This window comes from Chiloscyllium plagiosum, chromosome 38 (genome assembly GCF_004010195.1).
Source record: "Chiloscyllium plagiosum isolate BGI_BamShark_2017 chromosome 38, ASM401019v2, whole genome shotgun sequence".
NCBI lineage: Eukaryota > Metazoa > Chordata > Chondrichthyes > Orectolobiformes > Hemiscylliidae > Chiloscyllium > Chiloscyllium plagiosum.
The window spans coordinates 26381027-26401619 of NC_057747.1; the positions used below are offsets into that span (position 1 = coordinate 26381027).

The 20593-nt window shown below is 38.7% G+C and overlaps 1 protein-coding gene across 12 annotated transcripts in view; it reads left to right on the forward strand.

Moving 5' to 3' along the window:
• Window positions 1–20593, forward strand: part of gbf1 (golgi brefeldin A resistant guanine nucleotide exchange factor 1) — a 289880-nt gene that overhangs the window by 2873 nt on the left and 266414 nt on the right. For 6 of the 12 annotated variants that reach the window (XM_043679174.1, XM_043679176.1, XM_043679179.1 and 3 more), the window contains exons 2-4: window positions 4021–4126; window positions 11485–11526; window positions 17516–17582. In XM_043679174.1, coding sequence (XP_043535109.1) covers window positions 4031–4126; window positions 11485–11526; window positions 17516–17582 — 205 coding nt within the window. In that variant the 5' untranslated portion in view covers window positions 4021–4030. Of the gene's footprint in view, window positions 1–4020; window positions 4127–11484; window positions 11527–17515; window positions 17583–20593 lie in introns of those variants that run through there. The other 6 variants (XM_043679178.1, XM_043679181.1, XM_043679185.1 and 3 more) reach the window with 2 other exon arrangements.

Sequence of the window (20593 nt, forward strand, 5' to 3'; positions counted from 1 at the left end):
AAATCTCATTTTTGAGAACGTAACTCCTAGTAATCAGAGTCCTGGATGTATTTTTCATGAAATAAAGATTGTAAAAACGCATGTACAGCAGAAATGAGGACATAAAGGGATTAAAGTTTAAGAATGAAGTAACCTTACTATAATTTTAGAGGACATGGAGAAACCAAACTTGATGTACCATTTACAGTTTTAATCTCGTTGCCTAAGAGGAAGAGTATATCACCTTTAAGAGAATGTAGCATTGGTTCATTTGGTTGGTTCTTGTGATGAGGGAATTGTGTTAGAGATTGAATAGAGAAGGACTGTATTCTCTGGAATTTAGAGTAGCAGATGATCTTATTGAAAAACGCAAAATACTTAAGGGGCTTGCAGGGAGGATGATTCCCCTGTTTGGAGAGTCCTGAGCTAGGGCCACACACTAAGGATAAGAATTAGCCATTTAAGACTATGTTGAAGAAAAACTTATTCACTTAAAAGGCTGTAGATATTTCAAAATCTCTCTAAAGTGTCCTAAATGCTTTCTCATTGAATATATTCAAGAAAGAACTTTGAGATTATTGTGGAAATATGGAGCTAAAGGAGATCATGAACTATAATTGTATTGAATGGATTGGGCTTGAAGTGTCAAATAGCCTACTCCTGTCAGACTAGATTGCTGCAATCTTTGGCCTGTTGCAAATCATGCTGGCTGTGCAATGCAATTGAACCCAGTTTTGGGAATTTGGGTAGAGTTGATGATTAAATATAGACTCATACAGCGTAGATACAGGCCTTTGGGCACATGAGGTTTGTGGTGACCAACAGACACCAAACTGCACTAATCATATTTACCTCCACTTGGTCCATCGCCTCCTATGCCCTGGTGTTTTAAGATGCTGCTTAAATGTTGTGAGAGTACTTGCTTCCATCAACTGTCAGGTCACACATTCCATATTTCTTCTACCCCTGTGGGTGAAAGCATTTTTTCTCAGATTTCCTGTAAAGCACCTACTCCATCTTATTTGTGCCCTCTGGTCTTAAACATATCTACCATAGAAGAAAGATTCTTATAATCTACCCTGTCTATGGCTCTCCATAAGGCTGTATACTTCAATCTGATTCTCCATCTGCTTCCTCTGCTGCAGGGTAAACAAACCCAGTCTATCCAGTTTCTCCTCATAACTGATACATGCTGGTGAATCTGCTCTGCATCCTCTCCAGTGCAAAAATGTTCTTCTGATAGTGTAGTGACCATAACTGCACATAGTATTCCAAATGTGGCCTCAACAATCTTTTGTAAAGTTGTAATAAGAGTTCCTTGCTCTTATATTCCAAGCTCTGGCTTTTGAAGGTAAGGGTCCTGTCTGCTGCCTTCACCATCCTATCTATCTGAGTTTATACCATCAGGGTTCTATGACTTGTACACCAAGGTCCATTTTTACCTCAGTACTCACCTATCATTCATTGTGTATGTCCTTCTCTTGTTAAACCTCCAAAAATGCATTACCTTGCACCCATCAGGATTACATTTTATCTGGCATTGCTCTGCCCAATTTACCAGCAGATCAATATCAGACTGTGGCCTGAAACTATCCTCCTCACTATCAACAGCTTCACGAATTTGCATGTCATCTGCAAACTTGTTAATTAAGCCTTTTATATTCGTATTTAAGTTGTTAACGTATAATAAACAACAATAATTCCAGCACTGATCTCTGCGGTCCAACACTGGGCACCGACTTCCAATCTCAAAAACAACTCTTCATCATCACCATTTGCCTCCTATTTGCAAGCCAGTTTTGGATTCAGTTTACCAACTTGCCTTGGATCCCATGGGCTGTTACCTTTTGAACCAGCCTTCCAGGAAGAACCTTGTCAAAGCCTTTCTGAAGTTTATGTAAACTACATCAACTGCACTACCCTCATCAATATATTTAGTCACCTATCTGTAAGTTTGCTTGCTGAGCTTGAAAGTTTTGTTATCATCAACCTGAGCAACAAATCTTCTCAAAAAAACTGGTTGCTGTTAACTCAATAGTTTTGGCACAATTTTCTATTTGTTCCACTAATGGCATTTACTCTGTGTTCTTTTAGTTCAGGCTTGGCACCATAATTATAATTGCTGCAACCAAGGTACTGATTCCCATTGATTCATTAAAAATGATTAATTTGGCCTGTGATCTTGGACTATATTATAATGGAAAACAAAGTGGCATGCAATAATTTTTCAAGATTCTGTTGTAGACTGGCATTAATGTATACACTTTTAGAAACCTACAGGATTTTCCAAAGAGTTTTCTGGTGCTCTAAATGGCTTTTCAAGTATTTAGTTTTCAGTAAATTTGGTGTAGTACTTATGGGTTTGACTTAAAAGTGGGTTAACTTTGAAGCATAAATATTTTTATATATTTTTAAGCATGATGCAATGCAACAGTAACAAAGCAAAGAACTAATTCTGCAAAATGGATATTCCTGCACATATGGTTGCAAGAAGGGTGTTACCCTAGTCTGGAGGAGGCTAAATCATGAAGATAACCTCAGAATAACTGGTAGACTGTTTAGGATTGCGATAATGTGGAATATTTTCACAGTGAGGGTGTAAGTTCTTTGTAGTTCTCTGACCAAAGGGCTGTGAAGATTGTTATTGGGTATATTCAAAACAGATGCTATAATTTTTTGGTATTGACAATGTCAAAGAGATATGGGGCAGTCTCTGGAAATGGACTAAGGCCGTTAGCCATGATCTAGTTGATTGGTGAAGCAGATCTGAGGGGTTGATCGTCGGATCTGCTCCTGTATCCTGAACTGCACCTACATCATATTTTAACTTTGAAATGTTTACAGAGGTTGTATTTACACCCCATGGTAAATCCAGATCGTGAGTTGGTTTACTATAGTTAACTCCAGTTGATTCATCTGTGATATAGTATGGTTTTAAGAAGTACAATTTGTCAATTTTTTGTTATTAGAGATGTTGAGACAGAGGTGATGAGCAGTCTGTTACAAGCCAATAAAGTAAACATCTTGTCAGGCCTTGCGTATTTTTTTAAAGTTTGAACAATATAAGCAGCATGAATGGGTGTGGTCAGGCTCCACAGGATCATTGTTTTAGTTTAGCTTTCAGCAGTTGTTGGAGTTTTGAACTTGGCTGTGGAAGCTGTTATTCCTCTGTTACAGCTAAAAGCTGGAGTTCTATCTGCTGCCAGAATTGCATGTGTGACGATGTCTCTTCCTGAATTTTCCAGCAGTTTGTGTTTTTGTTTATGATTTTGAGCATCTGCAATCATTCAATTTTTATTTATTCTGTATTTATGGAATGTTACTATTATTGGAAGTGTTTGTTTGCCAATTAAATAATCTATTATTCTGTTAAATTTTCCACTTAAAGTTATACCAATTCCTCTTTCTTTTGTTTGTATTTTAACTGTACAGTTAGAGTAAAGTGGGTTTTGCTTAAAGCCGAGGAGTGTAACAATCGAATAATATCTGGAACACAGTACCTTACACTTGCCTTCAAATAAGAAAAAGTTAGGGTCTAGGACATTGAAGGGGGCTTGGTCTGGTCCATAACACACCACGAGAGTCAAATTGGTTTGCGGTGATGTCAAATATGCCCTTTCCCTTTGAGACCACTAGGTAATAAATAATATAGTCAATTCTTTCCCCTGGGATTAGCCAAGGAATGCCAACACTAAATACTCAGAACGTGTTTGCGAATAGCTATAATGGCATAAGATTGAGATTAAACTGTACTGTCCATCTTCTACATGCTGAACTCCACACCCAGCACAGGAATACAAAGGAATTTGCATTGTATTTAATTTTAGGTGATATTGATTAAGTTTGAATTAGATTGTAGTAATCATCCCTATTGGATATCCTTGTTTTTATAATTTATAATAATGTGGTTATGACTAAGAATGAAATTCTGTTTCCAGCTTTAAAAATAATTTGGGTATGTATTTTAATAAATATATACACACAACTGAATGCAATCCTGTCTTGGCAATTCTTATGAAGTTTCCATTTCATTGTTTGCAGATTCTTCACAATGATCGATAAAAGCATTTATATTGTGCAAGGTGAAATAAATAGTGTTGTTGGCGCTATAAAGCGAAATTCAAGATGGACCACTCATACTCCATTGGTAAGTTTTGTTGAGGCACTTTCCTTTTTGCTATTGTGGTAAGTTACATTGATGTAGGTTAAATGGTATAAGCGTGACTGATTGCCCAGTCTGTTGCAGATGATCTGTGAATTTGATAGCATGGCTGTACTTGTCTGCTGGTCAGAGTTTGAGCATAGGTTGTGTGTTTTTACAAAGAAACATGTCTCTTTCCTGGTGATGTTTGAGAAATGTCATGATTATTGATGTGGTGTTGTTCAACTGCTAGGATAAAGTGAGGACTGCAGATGCTGGCGATCAGAGTCAAAAAAGTGTGGTGCTGGAAAGGACAGGTGGTCAGGCAGCATCTGAGGAACAGGAGAGTTGATGTTTTGAGCATAAGTTCTTCATCAGGAATTCCCAACATGTGGCCGGCTCTTTATTTATCACATTCCTGATGAAGAGCTTGCGCTCGAAACGTCGAGTCTCCTGTTCCTTGGATGCTGTCTGACCAGCTGTGCTTTTCCAGCACCACGCTTTTTGACTTTGTTCAAATGCTACCTAGCCACTGGCAATAGGTGAAGCATGAAAACTAAATTTAGAAACAGTTTCATAATTTAGCCTTTCCAGGATGCTATTTTTCCAGACTGCCCTACTTTGCCTAGTATTAGGCAAAACCAAGAGGTTCAGCTGCTGACATTCCAGTGGGTTGAGTGCAACGAGGCAAAACGTCAAGAGCTCACTTGACTTTACAACACAGCCCACGTCCAAATGCAACAAGACTTTGAGAGTATCCAGGCTTTGCAGAAAAGCGGCAAGTAAGATTGTTGCCACACACATGGCTACCTCCAATCGAAGACAGTCCGTCTAGTGCCCTTTGAAATTAAAAAATGTTACTGTCACTGAATTCCCCATTGTCAATGTCTGAAGGTTTACCATTGATTTTAAAAACTAGACTCACAGTATTAATATAGTGGCTACCAGCCTTCCATGTGGGACCTTGTCAAATACTGAAGTGACATTAACTGCATTACCTTCATCAATATAATTATGATGTAGAGGTACTGTTGTGGATAAAGTTTTAAAAATCAAAATATTTAGTCACTTTTTCAGAAAACTTGTTGCTCTTAATTTGGTAGTTTTGGAATCAGTTAATATTTGTTAGCTAGTAGCACTTAATTTTATTGTTTCAATTTTAGCACTTATAAATAATTAAATAAATAAAGAGTCAGCCACATGTTAGTAATACTGCACTAGGTAACACATCTTCTGGCTCCCCAAGCGTGTAAAGCACAAGTAAAGAGTGTGATGGAATGCTACCAAGCTGCCTGGATGAATGCACCTTCAAAAGCACTCAGTAAGCTTGGTAGTACCCAGGACAAGGCAACCTGCTTAATTGGTACCACATTGACAAATAAGTATTGCTTCCTCTACCAACACTCAGTGACAGCTGTGTATATTACCAAAAAAATACACTGCTGAAATTTGCTGAAAATCCTGAGATAGCACTTTCCAAACTCACGGCCACTGACATCTCAAAGTACAAAGGCAGCAGATACATGCAAAACCACCACCTGCAAATTCCCCTCCAAGCCACCCACCAGTTTGATTAGTAAAATATTGTCATTCCTTCCGTGTCGCTGGCTCAAAATCCTCGAGTTCCTTCACGAAGGGCATTGTATTTACATGTGCCTACAGCACATGGACTGTGGCGTTTTAAGAAAGCAGCTTCTGAAAGGCAATTAGGAATGGGCAATAAATACCGAGACGGCAATACAACACCCACAAGTGAAATAACCAAAAAAAATTAGCATCACTGTGGACAAGTCCGTGCTGGATCCAGGATAACTGCTATGCTCAGTGTGTTGTTTTGCTATTCTGAGCATCATAAAGCTAAATCACTGGCATCAAGTGTGACAAAGGAATAGCTATCATGTTGTCCCAAACACTGAAGGACAGAGGTCACAATTCAAAATAGCCACAGGAGAAAGCATTCACACAATTAAACCCATTTTTGCTGAAGTTGTATGATTGTCATTATTTTTCAGTTCTAAAATATTAAATGTCATTCATTTAAATTCATTTCTCAAGTTTGAGAGTTGAAATCTGCATATCAACTGAAGCTTCTTTGGTTCGGTTAATTCCTAGTTTTCCAACCTTATCTTTGCTGGGAGCAATGAAGAGTAACTTTGTGTTCAAGTAACTTTGTGTTCATATTATCTATTTAGCATTGCAAGATAGAAATTTCTTCAGGGTCCACTGTTCTTTTATGTCACCCCTCTACAACTTCTCTTTTTGTTGTGTAGTTGTGGAGTTTCTGTCGTCCTTCGCTGTGTCATTAAATAGAACATCTTCCATGTTTGTGCCTGGGCCCAATGTATTGGCAACTATCACACCATATGCAATATCAGAGATGCATCTGATTCTATCTTCATCTGAAAGGCACTGATTTCAGCAGAAACTGCTAAACTGGAAGTTGCTTTTGTCCTTTCTGTCCAGGTACTTATTGGCAGTTGTTATGTTCCAAATGATTGTATTGCGAGGCAGCATGCCAAAGTGGGTTATGAATTTCTTTGGATTCTTGTATACCGTTGCAAACTCAGTAACAAACATGTTTATTAGTTTTCTAATAAAACTTCATAAATGTTTCTCGTGTGGGCAATAATCCTTTAGCAGGATGTATTTAGGAAGATTCATTTTTCTGAATGACAGATTCTTAACTTGTATGTTGCATGACTGTGTCATGGCAACATCTAATTTTCCAGTTCTGATTCATCACATTGTCAGTAAATAATAGTAACATTGCTGGCACTGTAGGGTACCAAGAAGAGGCTAGGTACTCGAATGCTGAAAGAGGGAGAATTATTAGGATGTACCAGAGCATTGAACAGATTTGTCTGATTCTGGCTACAGAAGAGTGTAGGGAGCAACCATGATGTTTCATCGGAGTGTTACCTTTTTTAAAAAGGTGAGTGCAAAGAAATACAAGCCAGTGAGTCTGTTGTGATTAGAAATTTTTATTGATAAAGAAACAGATTACTTCTCAGATTTAAACTGTAATTGTCATGAACAGGAACCGTCTGGTTCTGCGAATTTCTTGTTTAAAAGTCTGCGTTTACAGTTCTCTGTTTGGAACATGTGCTTGAATGAGATAAAAAAATGTTTCTGATGGAGTTGTGAAAAGTTTCTGCTTCCCTTATTTTTAGAGTGTTGTTTGTAACAATTGTAATCATTCAGTATAATTGTGTTCATTGTTTGAGGACATATTCTCAAGCCATCCCTTATGCATGCTGGGAAGTATGTGCCATTGCCTGTGCCATGCTTAGCAAAAGATTGATAGAGAGCTCCTAACCCCTGCTGGCTGAAAGCTAATGATTGGAGAAGTTTAGAAATTTTTTCAGAAATGTTAGTGACTCATTCAAATCCAAGCTCATGTTGAGTTCTTTAAAACGTAAACTTACATTGTGATACATTCTTCCACAATCTGTAATGAAAAAGAAATCTTCATATCTGCCCATTTAGAAATGTTTTGGCACATCCAATGATCTTTATTACCACGCATAACTAGAAAAATAGCAAGCAGAAACATTTTGCCCATTGACTCTGCTCCACCATTTAGCATTATCATGGTTGAACCTCTATCTCATCACCATACTCCTGTTCTTTCTCTGTACCTCTTTACACCTTTAGAATCCAGTAATTTATCAATTTCTTTCTTTTAACCATATTTGTTGACTTGGCCTCACAGGCATCTGTGATAGAGAATTCCACAGGTTCACTATCCTCTGACAAATTTCTTATCCCAGTCCAAAATGGCCGATTTGAGTATGCTGAGACCATGGCCGTTTGCTTTGGATACCACCAGGCAGGGGAAATGTCATCCCTGCATTCAGTTTCTCTAGTCCTGTCAGAATTTTAACATTTCAATACAATCACCCTTCTTTCCTTTGAGCTCCAGTAAGTACAGGCCCAGTCAACTGAATCTCTCCTCATTTGACAAACATGCTATCCCTGGGAATCAATTTCGTGAACCTTTGCTGCATTCCTTCTGTTGCAGTTATGCTTTGGATAAGGTGACTAAAAGTATTTTAGATATGATCTCACCAAGGCCCTGTACAGCCATAGTACGACTTTGTTGCTTCCATACTCAAACCCTCTTGCAATGAAGTTCAACGCATCATTTGCCTTCCTAACTGCTTGCTGCACCTTGATGCTTGTTTTCTGGTGTACAGGGACACTAGGTCCTTTTTGTACACTAATCTTTCCCACTGTATCACTATTTAAATAATACTCTGCTGTGCTTTTTGTTCTGTCAAAATGGCAACTTCACACTCCTCCATGTTACACTGCTGTGAATTTGTCTACACACGCAATTTTTCTTAATCTCCTTAGTGCACACAGCCCTACTTAGTTTTGTGCTACTAACTTACTTCGGAATTTATTCCTTGTATATTTTTGCGTTTATTTATTATTTCAGTGGAATTTTAAATCGTTGATTCTTTTAACCTGTAAAATCAGACTTTTGTTTAATATTGAACAGTTCAAAAACAGGAAAATGGTGGAAGGTTGCAACGGATCTTGATCAGATGGGCCAATGGGCTGAGAAGTAGCGGATGGCGTTTACTTTAGAAAAATGCGAGGTGCTGCATTTTGGGAAAGCAAATCTTAGCAGGACTTATACACTTAATGCTAAAGTCCTCGGGAATGTTGCTGAACAAAGAGACCTGGGAGTGCAGGTTCATAGCTCCTTGAAAGTGGAGTCGCAGGTAGATAGGATAGTGAAGAAGGTGTTTTGTATACTTTCCTTTATTGGTCAGAGTATTGAGTACAGGAGTTGGGAGGTCATGTTGTGGCTGTACAGGGCATTAGTTAGGCCAGTGTTAGAATATTGCGTGCAATTGTGGTCTCCTTCCTATCGGAACGATTTTGTGAAACTTGAAAGGGTTCAGAAAAGATTTACAAGGATGTTACCAGGGTTGGAGGATTTGATCTATATGGAGAGATTGAATAGGCTAGAGCTGTTTTCCCTTGATCGTCAGAGGCAGAGGGGTGATCTCATAGAAGTTTAACAAAATGAGGGGTATGGATAGGATAAATAGCCAAGTCTTTTCCCTGGGGTGGTGGAATTCAGAATGAGAGGGCATAGGTTTAGGGTGAGAGGGGAAAGATATAAAAGTGACCTAAGGGGAAACTTTTTCATGCAGAGGGTGGTATGTGTATGGAAAGAGCTGCCAGAGGGAGTGATGGAGGCTAGTACAATTGCAACATTTAAAAGGCATTTGGATGGGTATATGAATAGGAAAGGTTTGGAGCGATATGGGCCAAATGCTGGAGGTGGGTCTAGCTTGGGTTGGGATATCTGGTTGGCATGGACAAGTTGGACTGAAGGGTCTGTATTCCGTGCTGTACATCTCTATGACTGTACAACTCTATATCAAGCAACATTTGAGGAGAGAGAAAAACAAGTGTTAACATCTCATAGGATGCTATATTGAGTATTTCCAGCAGTTTGTTTTTATTATTTCAGATTTCCGGCATCTTAGTTTTTTTATATTAGTCCAAAGTGAGAAATTTAGTGACTGTATTATTTCATTTAAGGGATTGCTAATTTCTGGTTAATCAGGCCGGGTGCTGGCAGGTGGGACTAGATTGGGTTGGAATATCTGGTTGGCATGGACGGGTTGGACCGAAGGGTCTGTTTCCATGCTGTGCATCTCTATGACTCTATGATTCTATGTTGGTGCAGATAATGGAGAGAGCATAAGTCTCTTGGGTGAACTGCTGCAAAGTGGTTTGAATGGCCACCAGAATACAATATCAGAAAATGTAATAAAGATGTTTAGTGATAAGCCAAGTGTGCCAGCAATGCTCTTAAGCTTGTGAATGGTAACCCAGTACATTGAAAAGACAATTTCTCCAAGGCTAAAAATTGTAATTGCTTTTATTTATTTGTGGAGATTCTCAAACGTTTACTACTTCAACTCCCAGAATAAGTAAGAGTTAATTTTAATCACCAAAATAAACGCTTTCAGCACAATTAGCACTGAAATATTTCTATATGGAGCCAATTAGTATCTGTTTGCTTTTGGTTGTTTTTCATGTCTTTCTTGGTTGGAATTTCTGTTCCTTGATGTTAAATCAGTTAACTTGTTGTTACATTACTGTATAGGAACTATGTACTGCATTCTTTTAGCTGATAAATGTTTTTAAAATTTGCTGCTCTTGCTTTTAAAATATTTACTCTATTCCGTGTTACATTGTGAATTTTTCTCTATTGGTTTCTTGTGTAGGTACCCTTCTGTGTTAAACTTGGTTTCCTAATATCTTTGATCCTCTGAGCTATGACTTATTTGCAGTACTTAATATATGGGTTAAGGTGATGAGTCCTATTATGAAGTTGTAGGCGTACTGTACCTTTGAGAGAGTGAAAGCTGGCAAGGACTCAACAGCACAGTGTGCTGAAAAATTTAAAAATGGAACATTTGGCCTGGAAACAAATAGCTGAACTGTTGTTATGGTACACAACAAATCCAAATGTGGCCAATCAGTTTAACTTCTACCCCATGGTACCAAAATCCAATCGAATTTGAATTTTACTATTTTGACAACATCAAACCAACAATACGATCTGATGTTTTAGGATATAAAAATCAGGCATTTTGAACAGTTGGCCAAGCAGCAAAGAGCACCAACAAACTCAGACTGCCCGCTGATTCGCTGTCTGAAAGGTACCTGTTCATATGAAATCTGTGCAGCAGAAGACTGAAGAAAAGGCCCAGAAAAATCTAGAGAGGAGACTACAAAGGGAAGACTCACAGCTGGCTGTTTTTTTTAAAATTTTTTTTGTAAATCGTTAATCAGAGGGTTTTATCAGATCAGTATAGTGTAGTAGAGTGGGAGGTAGATAAATTGATCAGACAGAGGAGGTATGCGGTGTAGATAGTTGTTTACTGTTCTTTATTTTTGGAGTTAAAGAATAAATTGTTACATTTTTGTTTAAATAATGGGGTTTTTCACTCAGACTTTTATGGATTATGAGGCAAGGTGAACTTTTCTGTTTGTCTAGTTTAAATTAGCAGAAGGGTTAACCCCATGTCGTAACAGTCCCAGTCCCGAGAATCCTAAATCTGGCCGAGTCTGGTTTCTGCACAAGTGTTCTTTCCAACAAGTATCATAGTGCTAGACTGATTAATTGTTTGGAAATTTATTTGTTGGTATTTTAACTACAGGGTCTAAAAATGAAGGTGAGAATTAGTTGAGTGAACCTCTCCAGTATATCGATGTGGCCACATTGTGAAATGAATCAGAAGATGCTAGCTTTTCTCAGCTGCCCTTTCTAGTTCATGGCTTTTTCAATTTTTTTTTTACTGCTTTGTTTTCCATCTTCCATGCTGCTGCAGGCTTCGTTACTTGGGGAGAGCAAAACAACAAGGCCGTATCAGGTATGTCATAGTTTTTACTGTGATGTATCTGCTGCGTGCTGTTATTTGACTGTAGTATCAGCTGGGTGCTGATTTTTTTTCTCACATCACTTTTATGTCATGTGGCTCATTTGAAAACTAACATGGTATTGTTAGAACTAATGTTGTTTATCACGGGAGGTGTATTCAGCTATTGTTCGATTAGAATACTTCCTCTGATACATGATCATTATGTGGAACCAACAAATGAAAGTCGTTTCACTAAATTTTGAAAAAGCGCACTCTCTGGATGTCTTGAACTAATTACTCCCAACTGCCACTTCCTTATCCATATTCCACAATTGTTTTACAGTAATTACTGCTCAGTGATATTTTCAATCTTTTAGAATGCATGTGCAGACTTTTGTTATAGTGAAGGTACAATTATATTAATTCAGTCATTACGAGTGTATTAACCCCAAGGAAATAAATTTCTGCTGTAGAAATATTAACAGTATATTTTTGGAGTTTTTAGTGATTGATAATCTGGTTCAGTATTCATCTTTCACACTGAGGACTTTGGTCTGAAAGTGACTTGACTCATGGTGACAGATCTGCATCTGTGCACGAGGTGTTTAATACAAAGAAAGTGGAGATAAGAATCGGCAATTCGGATTCTAGAGCACTTTCTGACATTTGGTGAGGTTGCGGTTGATCTGTTTCCTAAGTCCAACCATCTACCTTGGACCAATTGCCTTAAAATCCTGAGCTAGAAAAAAACTATTAGTCTAGGATAAAATAAAAAGTAACATATCAACTGTTATCTTTTTGTTTCAACACATCGAGCACAAAAGTTACAGTTACATTGCAATACAGATTATTTGGGTTTATATGCTTTATCCACGAAAATTAAGCACAGATAATTTTTCAGAAACTTGGCAATGTTAGCAGCATCATTTCACAGAGACCACAACTTCGTCATAGAGATGTACAGCATGGAAACAGACCCTTCGGTCCAACCCGTCCATGCCAAAAAGATAACCCAACCCAATCTAGTCCCACCTGCCAGCACCCAGCCCATATCCCTCCAAACCCTTCCTATTCATATAACCATCCAAATGCCTCTTAAATGTTGCAATTGTACCAGCCTCCACCACCTCCTCTGGCAGCTCATTCCATTCACGTACCACCCTTGGTGTGAAAAAGTTGCCCCGACGGGCTCCTTTGTATTTTTCCCCTCTCACCTTAAACCTATGCCCTCTAGTTCTGGACTCCCCGACCCCAGGGAAAAGACTTTGTCTACTTATCCTATCCATGCCCCTCATAATTTTATAAACCTCTATCAGGTCACCCCTCTGCCTCCGAGCTCCAGGGAAAACAGACCCAGCCTGTTCAGCCTCTCCCTATAGCTCAAATCCACCAACCCTGGCAACATTCTTGTGAATCTTTTCTGAACCCTTTCAAGTTTCACAACGTCTTTTCGATAGGAAGGAGACCACAATTGCACGCAATATTCCAAAAATGGGCTAACCAATGTCCTGTACAGCCGCATCATGACATCCCAACACCTGTACTCAATACTCTGACCAATAAAGGAAAGCATACCAAACGCCTTCTTCACTATCCTATCTACCTGCGACTCCACTTTCAAGGAGCCATGAATGTGCACTCCAAGGTCTCTTTGTTCAGCAACACTCCCTAGGACCGTACCATTAAGTGTAGAAGTCCTGCTAAGATTTGCTTTCCCAAAATACAGCACCTCGCATTTATCTGAATTAAACTCCATCTGCCACTTCTCAGCCCATTGGCCCATCATGTCAAGATCATGTTGTAATCTGAGGTAACCCTCTTCGCTGTCCACGCTGCCTCCAATTTTGGTGTCATCTGCAAACTTACTAACTGTATGCTCGCATCCAAATCATTTATGTAAATGACAAAGTAGAGGACTCCGCACCGATCCCTGTGGCACTCTGGTCACAGGCGTCCAGTCTGAAGAACAACCCTCCACCACCACCCTCTGTCTTCTACCTTTGAGTCAGTTCTGTATCCAAATGGTGAGTTCTCCCTGCATTCTGAGAGATCTAACCTTGCTAATCAGTCTCACATTGGGAACCTTGTCGAACGCCTTACTGAAGTCCATATAGATCACATCTACCGCTCTGCCCTCATCAGTACTTTTTGTTACTTCTTCAAAAAACTCAATCAAGTTTGTGAGACATGATTTCCCACGCACAAAGCCATGTTGACTATCCCTAATCAGTCCTTGTCTTTCCAAATATATGTACATCCTGTCCCTCAGGATTTCCTTCGACAACTTGCCCACCACCGACGTCAGGCTCACTGGTCTATAGTCCCGTGGCTTGTCCTGACCACCCTTCTTAAACAGTAGCACCGGGTTAGTCAAGCTCCAGTCTTCCAGCACCTCACCTGTAACTATCAATGATACAAATATCTCAGCAAGGGGCCCAGCAATCACTTCTCTAGCTTCCCACATACTTCTAGGGTACACCTGATCATGTCCTGGAACATTAATCCACTTTTATGCATTTCAAGACATCCAGCACTTCCTCCTCTGTAATATGGATATTTTGCAAGGTTTGTATAACCTTCTCACATGCACATGGAATCTTCAACATGCTCATTATGGTGGTAGTAATAATGGCACTGCGAGTAGAAGATAGTGGTATGGAAATTCTGGTGAGTGGTTTCTTGGAATAATGATTGAATTGGTATTGATGGATAAACTGGCCACTTCATGACAATATGACATTGTGCTGTGAAAAAAAGATCCTGAGCTTGTTCCTACTTTTTGATTGCATTCACTGAACATTGCTCCTAGCGTAATATAATGCATTTTCAGAAAGATTCCCGTTGAATACTTGGATTGCATTTATAAATGTAAATGGATCTGTCTTCAAAATTGCCATGAATTCCTCTAAATCGTTATGATCATTCCTAAATTATCATTTTGACTTCATTTTCATCTGCTCTGTTTTGAGCAGAGAAAGTTCAATTCTGACTGGAGTAGTTCACTCAGTGACGCTACTTGGTGTTTATGCATTTCCAATGCAACATTTTTTTAAAGCAGCAATTTACCTATGAAGCATTAATAGCCATGCCTACATTGAGTACCAGACAAGGGCTCAGAAAATATTGCCCCTAAATTGAACGTGGTTTCAAACTTTGTCGCAGCAAGTTTAGCATTTGCTGGTGTCATTGCTGTATGGGGTTTTTAAAGTCTTGCACCATGTTGTATTTAGTTTACAGTGAAGCATCCAAATTTGGAACTCATTAATCTCTGAGGTGGAAGTCAAATATATTACGGTTCACCCTTAATTCTAGCTAGAATTTACAATACATTGTCCAGAAGAGAATTAGGACTAAGACCATAAGTTTTTAAAATATATTTTATTCACGGAATGTGGGCATTGTTGGCCAGGCCAGCATTGATTGCCAATCATAATTGCCTAGCATGTAGATGAGAGTCAATCACAGTGCTGTGGGTGTGGAGTCACATTGTAGGCTAGACCAGGTTATGATGGCAGGACATTAGTGAACCAGATGGAATTCTCCATCTGGTTTTATGGTCGTCATTAAACTCTTAATTCGAGGTTTCTACTGAATTCAAATGCCACTAACTGACATGGTGGGTCATGAACCTGGTCCCATGAAAGTTTCATGGGTTTCGGGATTATTTGGCCATGGCCTCCCCAGTGATGTCTGATCCCTCCCCTATCAGATGATTGGGCTTTTTGAAGAAATGTCAGAGGATTGTTGAAGGCACAATGGTGCATGTTGTGTATATGGGCTTCAATGATGCATTCTACATGGTAGACTGGTTAACAAGGTTAGATCACATAGAATACAGGGCAAACTAGGCATTTGGATATAAAATTGATAGAAGGCAGGAGACAGGCCTCCAGTCTGAAGGGAAACCCTCCACCACTTGGCTCTATGTCCAGCAGTGTGCCTCAGGGAAATGTGCTGGGTCCGCTGCTGTTTATCATTTATATAAATGATTTGGATCTGAATGTAAGTGACATAATTAGTAAATTTGCAGGTGACACCAAAATTGGTTACCTCATTGAAACAGGACCTTGATCAGATGGCCCAGTGGGCTGAGGAGTGGCAGACGGAGTTTCATCTTGATATATATGAGGTGCTACATTTTGGTAGGGACTTCCAGCGCAGGACTTGTTGACCCTATGTTAAAGTCCTGGAGATGTTGCAGAACAAAGATCATGGAATGCAGGTTCATAGTTCCTCGAAAGTGACAGGTTAGTGAAGAACGCGTTTGTACGCTTGTCGTTATTGGTCATTGCATTGAATACAGGAGTTGGGAGGTCTTATTGTGGCTGTACAGGCCATACCACTTTTGGAATACAGTGTTCAATTCTAGTCTCTCTGCTATCAGAAAGATGCTGTTAAATTTGAAAGGGTTCAGGAAAGGTTTACGAAAATGTTGCCAGGATTGGAGGGTTTGAGCGACTGAGTAGGCTGAGGCTATTCTCTCTGGAGTGTCAGAGGCTAAGGGGTGACCTTAGAGATTTATAAAATTGTGAGGGGCATGGATAGAGTGAATAGTCAAGGTCTTTTTCCCATTGTAGTGGAGTGCAAAACTAGAGAGCATAGATATAAGGTGAGTGGGGAAAGATTTAAAAGGATATAACGGCAACTTCTTCCATGCAGAGGGTGGTGCATGTATGGAATAAGCTGTCAGAGGAAGTGGCGAAGGCTGGCATAATTACAACATTTAAAAGTCATCTGGATGGATATAAGAATAGGAAGCGTATGGAAGGATATGTGCCAAATTCTGGCAAATAGGAGTAGATGAATTTAGAATGTCTGGTCGGCATGGACGAGTTGGAACAAAGGATCTCTTTCCACGCTGTACATCTCTGTCTGTACATAGGAGCAGAAGTAGGCCATTCACCCAAGTCTGGTCCATCATTCAATGAGATCATATTTGTTCTGATAATACTCAGCTTCACTTTCCTGCTTTTTCCCTATTATCCATGATTCCTTTACTGATTAAAAATCTGTCAGTCTTGGCTTTCATTATGCTTAATGACCAGCCCTTTGTGGTAAAAATTCCAGAGATTCGCTGTCCTCTGAGAAAGGTATTTCCCCCTTATCTCTCTCAAATGTAGGAGCCCTTATTCTGAGATTATGCCCTGTGGTCCTAGACTCTCCCACAAGGAGAAACAACATTTTTGCATCTACCTTGTCAAGTTCACTAAGAATCTTGTATTTCAATTTTCACATTCTTTTTAAACTCCAATAAGTACAGGTATAACCTACTCAACTTCTCTTCATAAGACGGACCTTTCCTACCTGGTATCAGCCTTGTAAACCTTCTGGAATGTTTCCAATACCAATATATCTCTCCTTAGATAAGAGGCCCAAAATTGTTCACAGTATTCCAGCTGTAATCTGACTTGTGCTTGTTTTAGGAAGCCTCCCTCCTTGTAAAATCCATTCCCTTTGGAATAAAGGTCAACATTCCATTTGCCTTTCTTATTATTCACTGGACTTGGATGCTAGCTTTTTGTGATTCATGCATGAGAACTCCGAAATCTCCCTCTCCTGGAGAATTCCTCAGTCTTTACCAATTTAAATGCTATTCAGCTCCTCCACTCTTTCTGCTAAAAGTGCATAACCATACATCTTCCCAAATTATATTCCATCTGCCAAGTTTTTGTTCACTTGCTTGACAAGTTTCCACCCCTCTGCTGACTTTGTGTCATCCTTACCCACTTGCCTTCACACCTATTTTTACATGCTTGGCTATAGTACAATCATTTTTCTCATGCAAGTTGTTTATATTTATTGTAAATAATTGTGGTTCCAGTACTGATCTTTAAAGCACTCCATTAATTACAGGTTGCCAAAGGGTGCAAATCTGTATTAGATATGGCTAGGCACTTCAAATTCTAAAATGCACATTTCTCCATTTGCTTTTTGTGTTGTATAGAACAATATGTTCCTTAAATCAGCATGTTTATTGTGTATATTTTCAATTTTATTTCAGGAGGAAGAGCAAGATCTACTTCTAAATAGTTTCAATCATCTCAAGGATGTGTTGAACAATATAACAGGTACTGTACAAGTTCACTGAGAATGATTAAACTGAGCAAATTGTACATCAATCATTTTAAAGGTCACCTTAATCAAACTTTACATTTTTAGTTGCTGGATGTTCTTTTGTCTGAATTTGGTATTTAATGTTGCAGAAATCAAAATTAATTAAAGGATTTTCTTTAAGAAAAGGTATAAATTTGTAATGTGCCTTTCAAACAGCAAGTTAGTGAAGTTAATATTCTCTTGAAGGATTGCCTTTTTTAAGGTTAGTAGAAATATTCAGTAAATTCTTCTAATCCTGTGTGCTGGATTGTAATAAATTCCAACTTGGTTTGAAATGCCTTTTTCTTTACGTACTGAGATTCAGAACTGAAATATTTGATCAGGTGTCGTGGAAATAACCATTGTGAAGTGGTGTTCTTTAGGTTTGTCAATATTATCTCTTTTTTCCATTTTATGGGTTTCGGGGTTTATTTATAATTTTCAGATTCCCTTAGGAAGTGGTAACATGGTCTGTTCATTATTTAACCAAAAATTGTAATGAAGTGAGCGAGGCAGTGTAAATGTTAAGCAGTGTTCCACTGGTGCACACTTTGCTCCTGTGTGCTGCCTGCTGGTATCTGAGCAAAGTGTTGCCCGTAATCCCTGACCCACCTGCACAGTACTGCTGTGCGCTGCAAAGCACAGAGGAGATGCTTACTGTAGTATAGCACACATAACAGACTTTAATAATGTTCAACCTGGATAAACAAATCTTAGTTTAAAAATGGATGCTAGTTGCCTAAACATAATTTCTTGGATTAATTTTCACATTTTAAAATAATATTCACCAATTCAGGAGATTTATTTCTTTACATTGCATTGTTAGTGGGCATAATATAGAATATTTGGATATTGGTGTGCAAGTGGACCATTGAATTGTTGCAATGAATCTCTCTAAAAGTGAGGTCAACCTATGTGCAAGTATAAAAGTGAACTGTTGACTTTGAAGTGCATGGTTGTCATTTTGAAATGTCATCTATTTCTGATACAAATAGTGGCCGTGCACCGTGCACTTTTGCAATATCCCCAAATTGTCTGTTTAATTTCTTAAACCCGATTGTACAGTACTGATAAGTAAAACATGCATTTCTGGGGAGACCATTGGAGTCTCACTAGCACTGTAAATATAACATGTAATGTCTGAAAAGGAGGCTTGCTTATACACCCAGTATATACAATGATGTGTTGTTTTTCTTATGAACTATGACTTCAGGTAACTGCCAAATCTCCAGGAAGAATGCATATGCCAGACAATCTGGTCACAGGGTCTATTCAGTGATTTGCTCCCCCAAACTGTTATGCAAATCTTCTCTCACATTTTTACTGAGTTTATCTCCACTGTTAAGAAATTATTCTGTTCTAAATCTGGAATGAGATAAGTTGGTGATAATCTATTTGAGAGATCTTTTTTATTCACCGTAAAATAGGTCTTTGGTTGACTCCATGATCACAATAAACACTGGATTTTCCAAATGACAGACAAATTTATTGCTTTCTTGAGAATAGCCAGTCTTCAAATCTGGCCCCTTTAACACCTATGACTTTTGTAGATTTAGTATTTGATATTGTCTGGTCAGTTGCCCATCCTTTAAGCTTTGGAATTTCCTCCCTTAATTCTCTGCCTCAGTGCCTATCTCTCCTGTTTTAGGATGTTCCTGGGAATTGGTTAGCTCAGTTGGCTGGTAATTGAAGCACAGTGATGTCAATAGTGTCAATGCTTATCTGAGGTGTGGTGATCCTCAGATCAAATTCACTGCCAGTTGTGTCTCCACAGAGACAGCAGTCTGTAATCCTCTGGGGATATGACTTGTACAGATTTTTTCTTATGACCTATTTTGATCACCTATAGTAAAACCTCTTGTTGTGTTGACTGTAATTTTATAAAGAAACTCATGAGATGTGGCACTCACTAGCTTGATTAGTATTAATTGGCAGTCTCAAATTACCCAGAGGGCAAGAGTTAACCTAACAGTCAGCTGCATTGTTCTGGGCTTGGAGTCACAGGAAATCAGACCAGTTGAGGATGGCAGATTTTCTTTCCTCATAGATATTAATGAATCTGGGATATTGTGACATTTGACAGTGGCCTATGTTCACCATTAAACTCTCATTCCAACTTTTTCTGTTGAGTTTAAATTTCACCAGCTACCATGGTGGGATTTCACCTGTATCCCTAGGACATGAACCTATGTAACAAGAATTTGAGGGTTATCTTGTGTTTCTCATCTGTAACAGAACCTTGTCCAAGGAGCTTACTCGGCTCTAATAATGGATGTTTAGTGGCAAACTGACCACTAGTTGGGGCTTCCTCAGAATGTAAATGGCTGTAATCAAATGGGTAGGGTTGAACTGAATAGGACTTCTGCAACAATGGTCCATTTTTCTGAATTTACATTTGAAATGTTCTAAATATTTGTCACCTAATTTGTGGATTTTTCAGAATGGTATTTTATGATTAAGGCCCTCATTAGTGAACAACTGTAAAATCTTCGTGGATTACAAGAAAAAAAAGAGAACTAACGTTTATATAATGCCTTTGTGACAGTGAAAACATATTGAGAACTTCCAAAGCCCTTTACAACAAATTAAATATTTTGAGTGTTTTTAAGTAAGGAAATAAGGTAACTACTTGATAATCACTTTATTTATGTAGGATGATGGTTCCATACTGACCAAAACATAAGGAATTCCCTAACCACACTAATAATGCTAACATTGGAGTTTTTGTGCCCACCTGAGGGGGGTAAACAGGGGTTTGGTTTCATGTTACATTTCAAATAAAGCATCTCAAAAAAAAACTATATTCCTTAGTAGTGCATTGAAGTGTCGGCCTGGATTATGCGATTGTGTGTGGGTTAGGCTTGAACAGACATCCTTCTGGCTCAGAGGTTTCTACTAATCCAGCTAGCCAGGCAGTGAAGTGTAGAATTGGAGCCAAAGCTCTACAGACATATAAACTTTTATTTACAGAGATGCAGACTAAAAA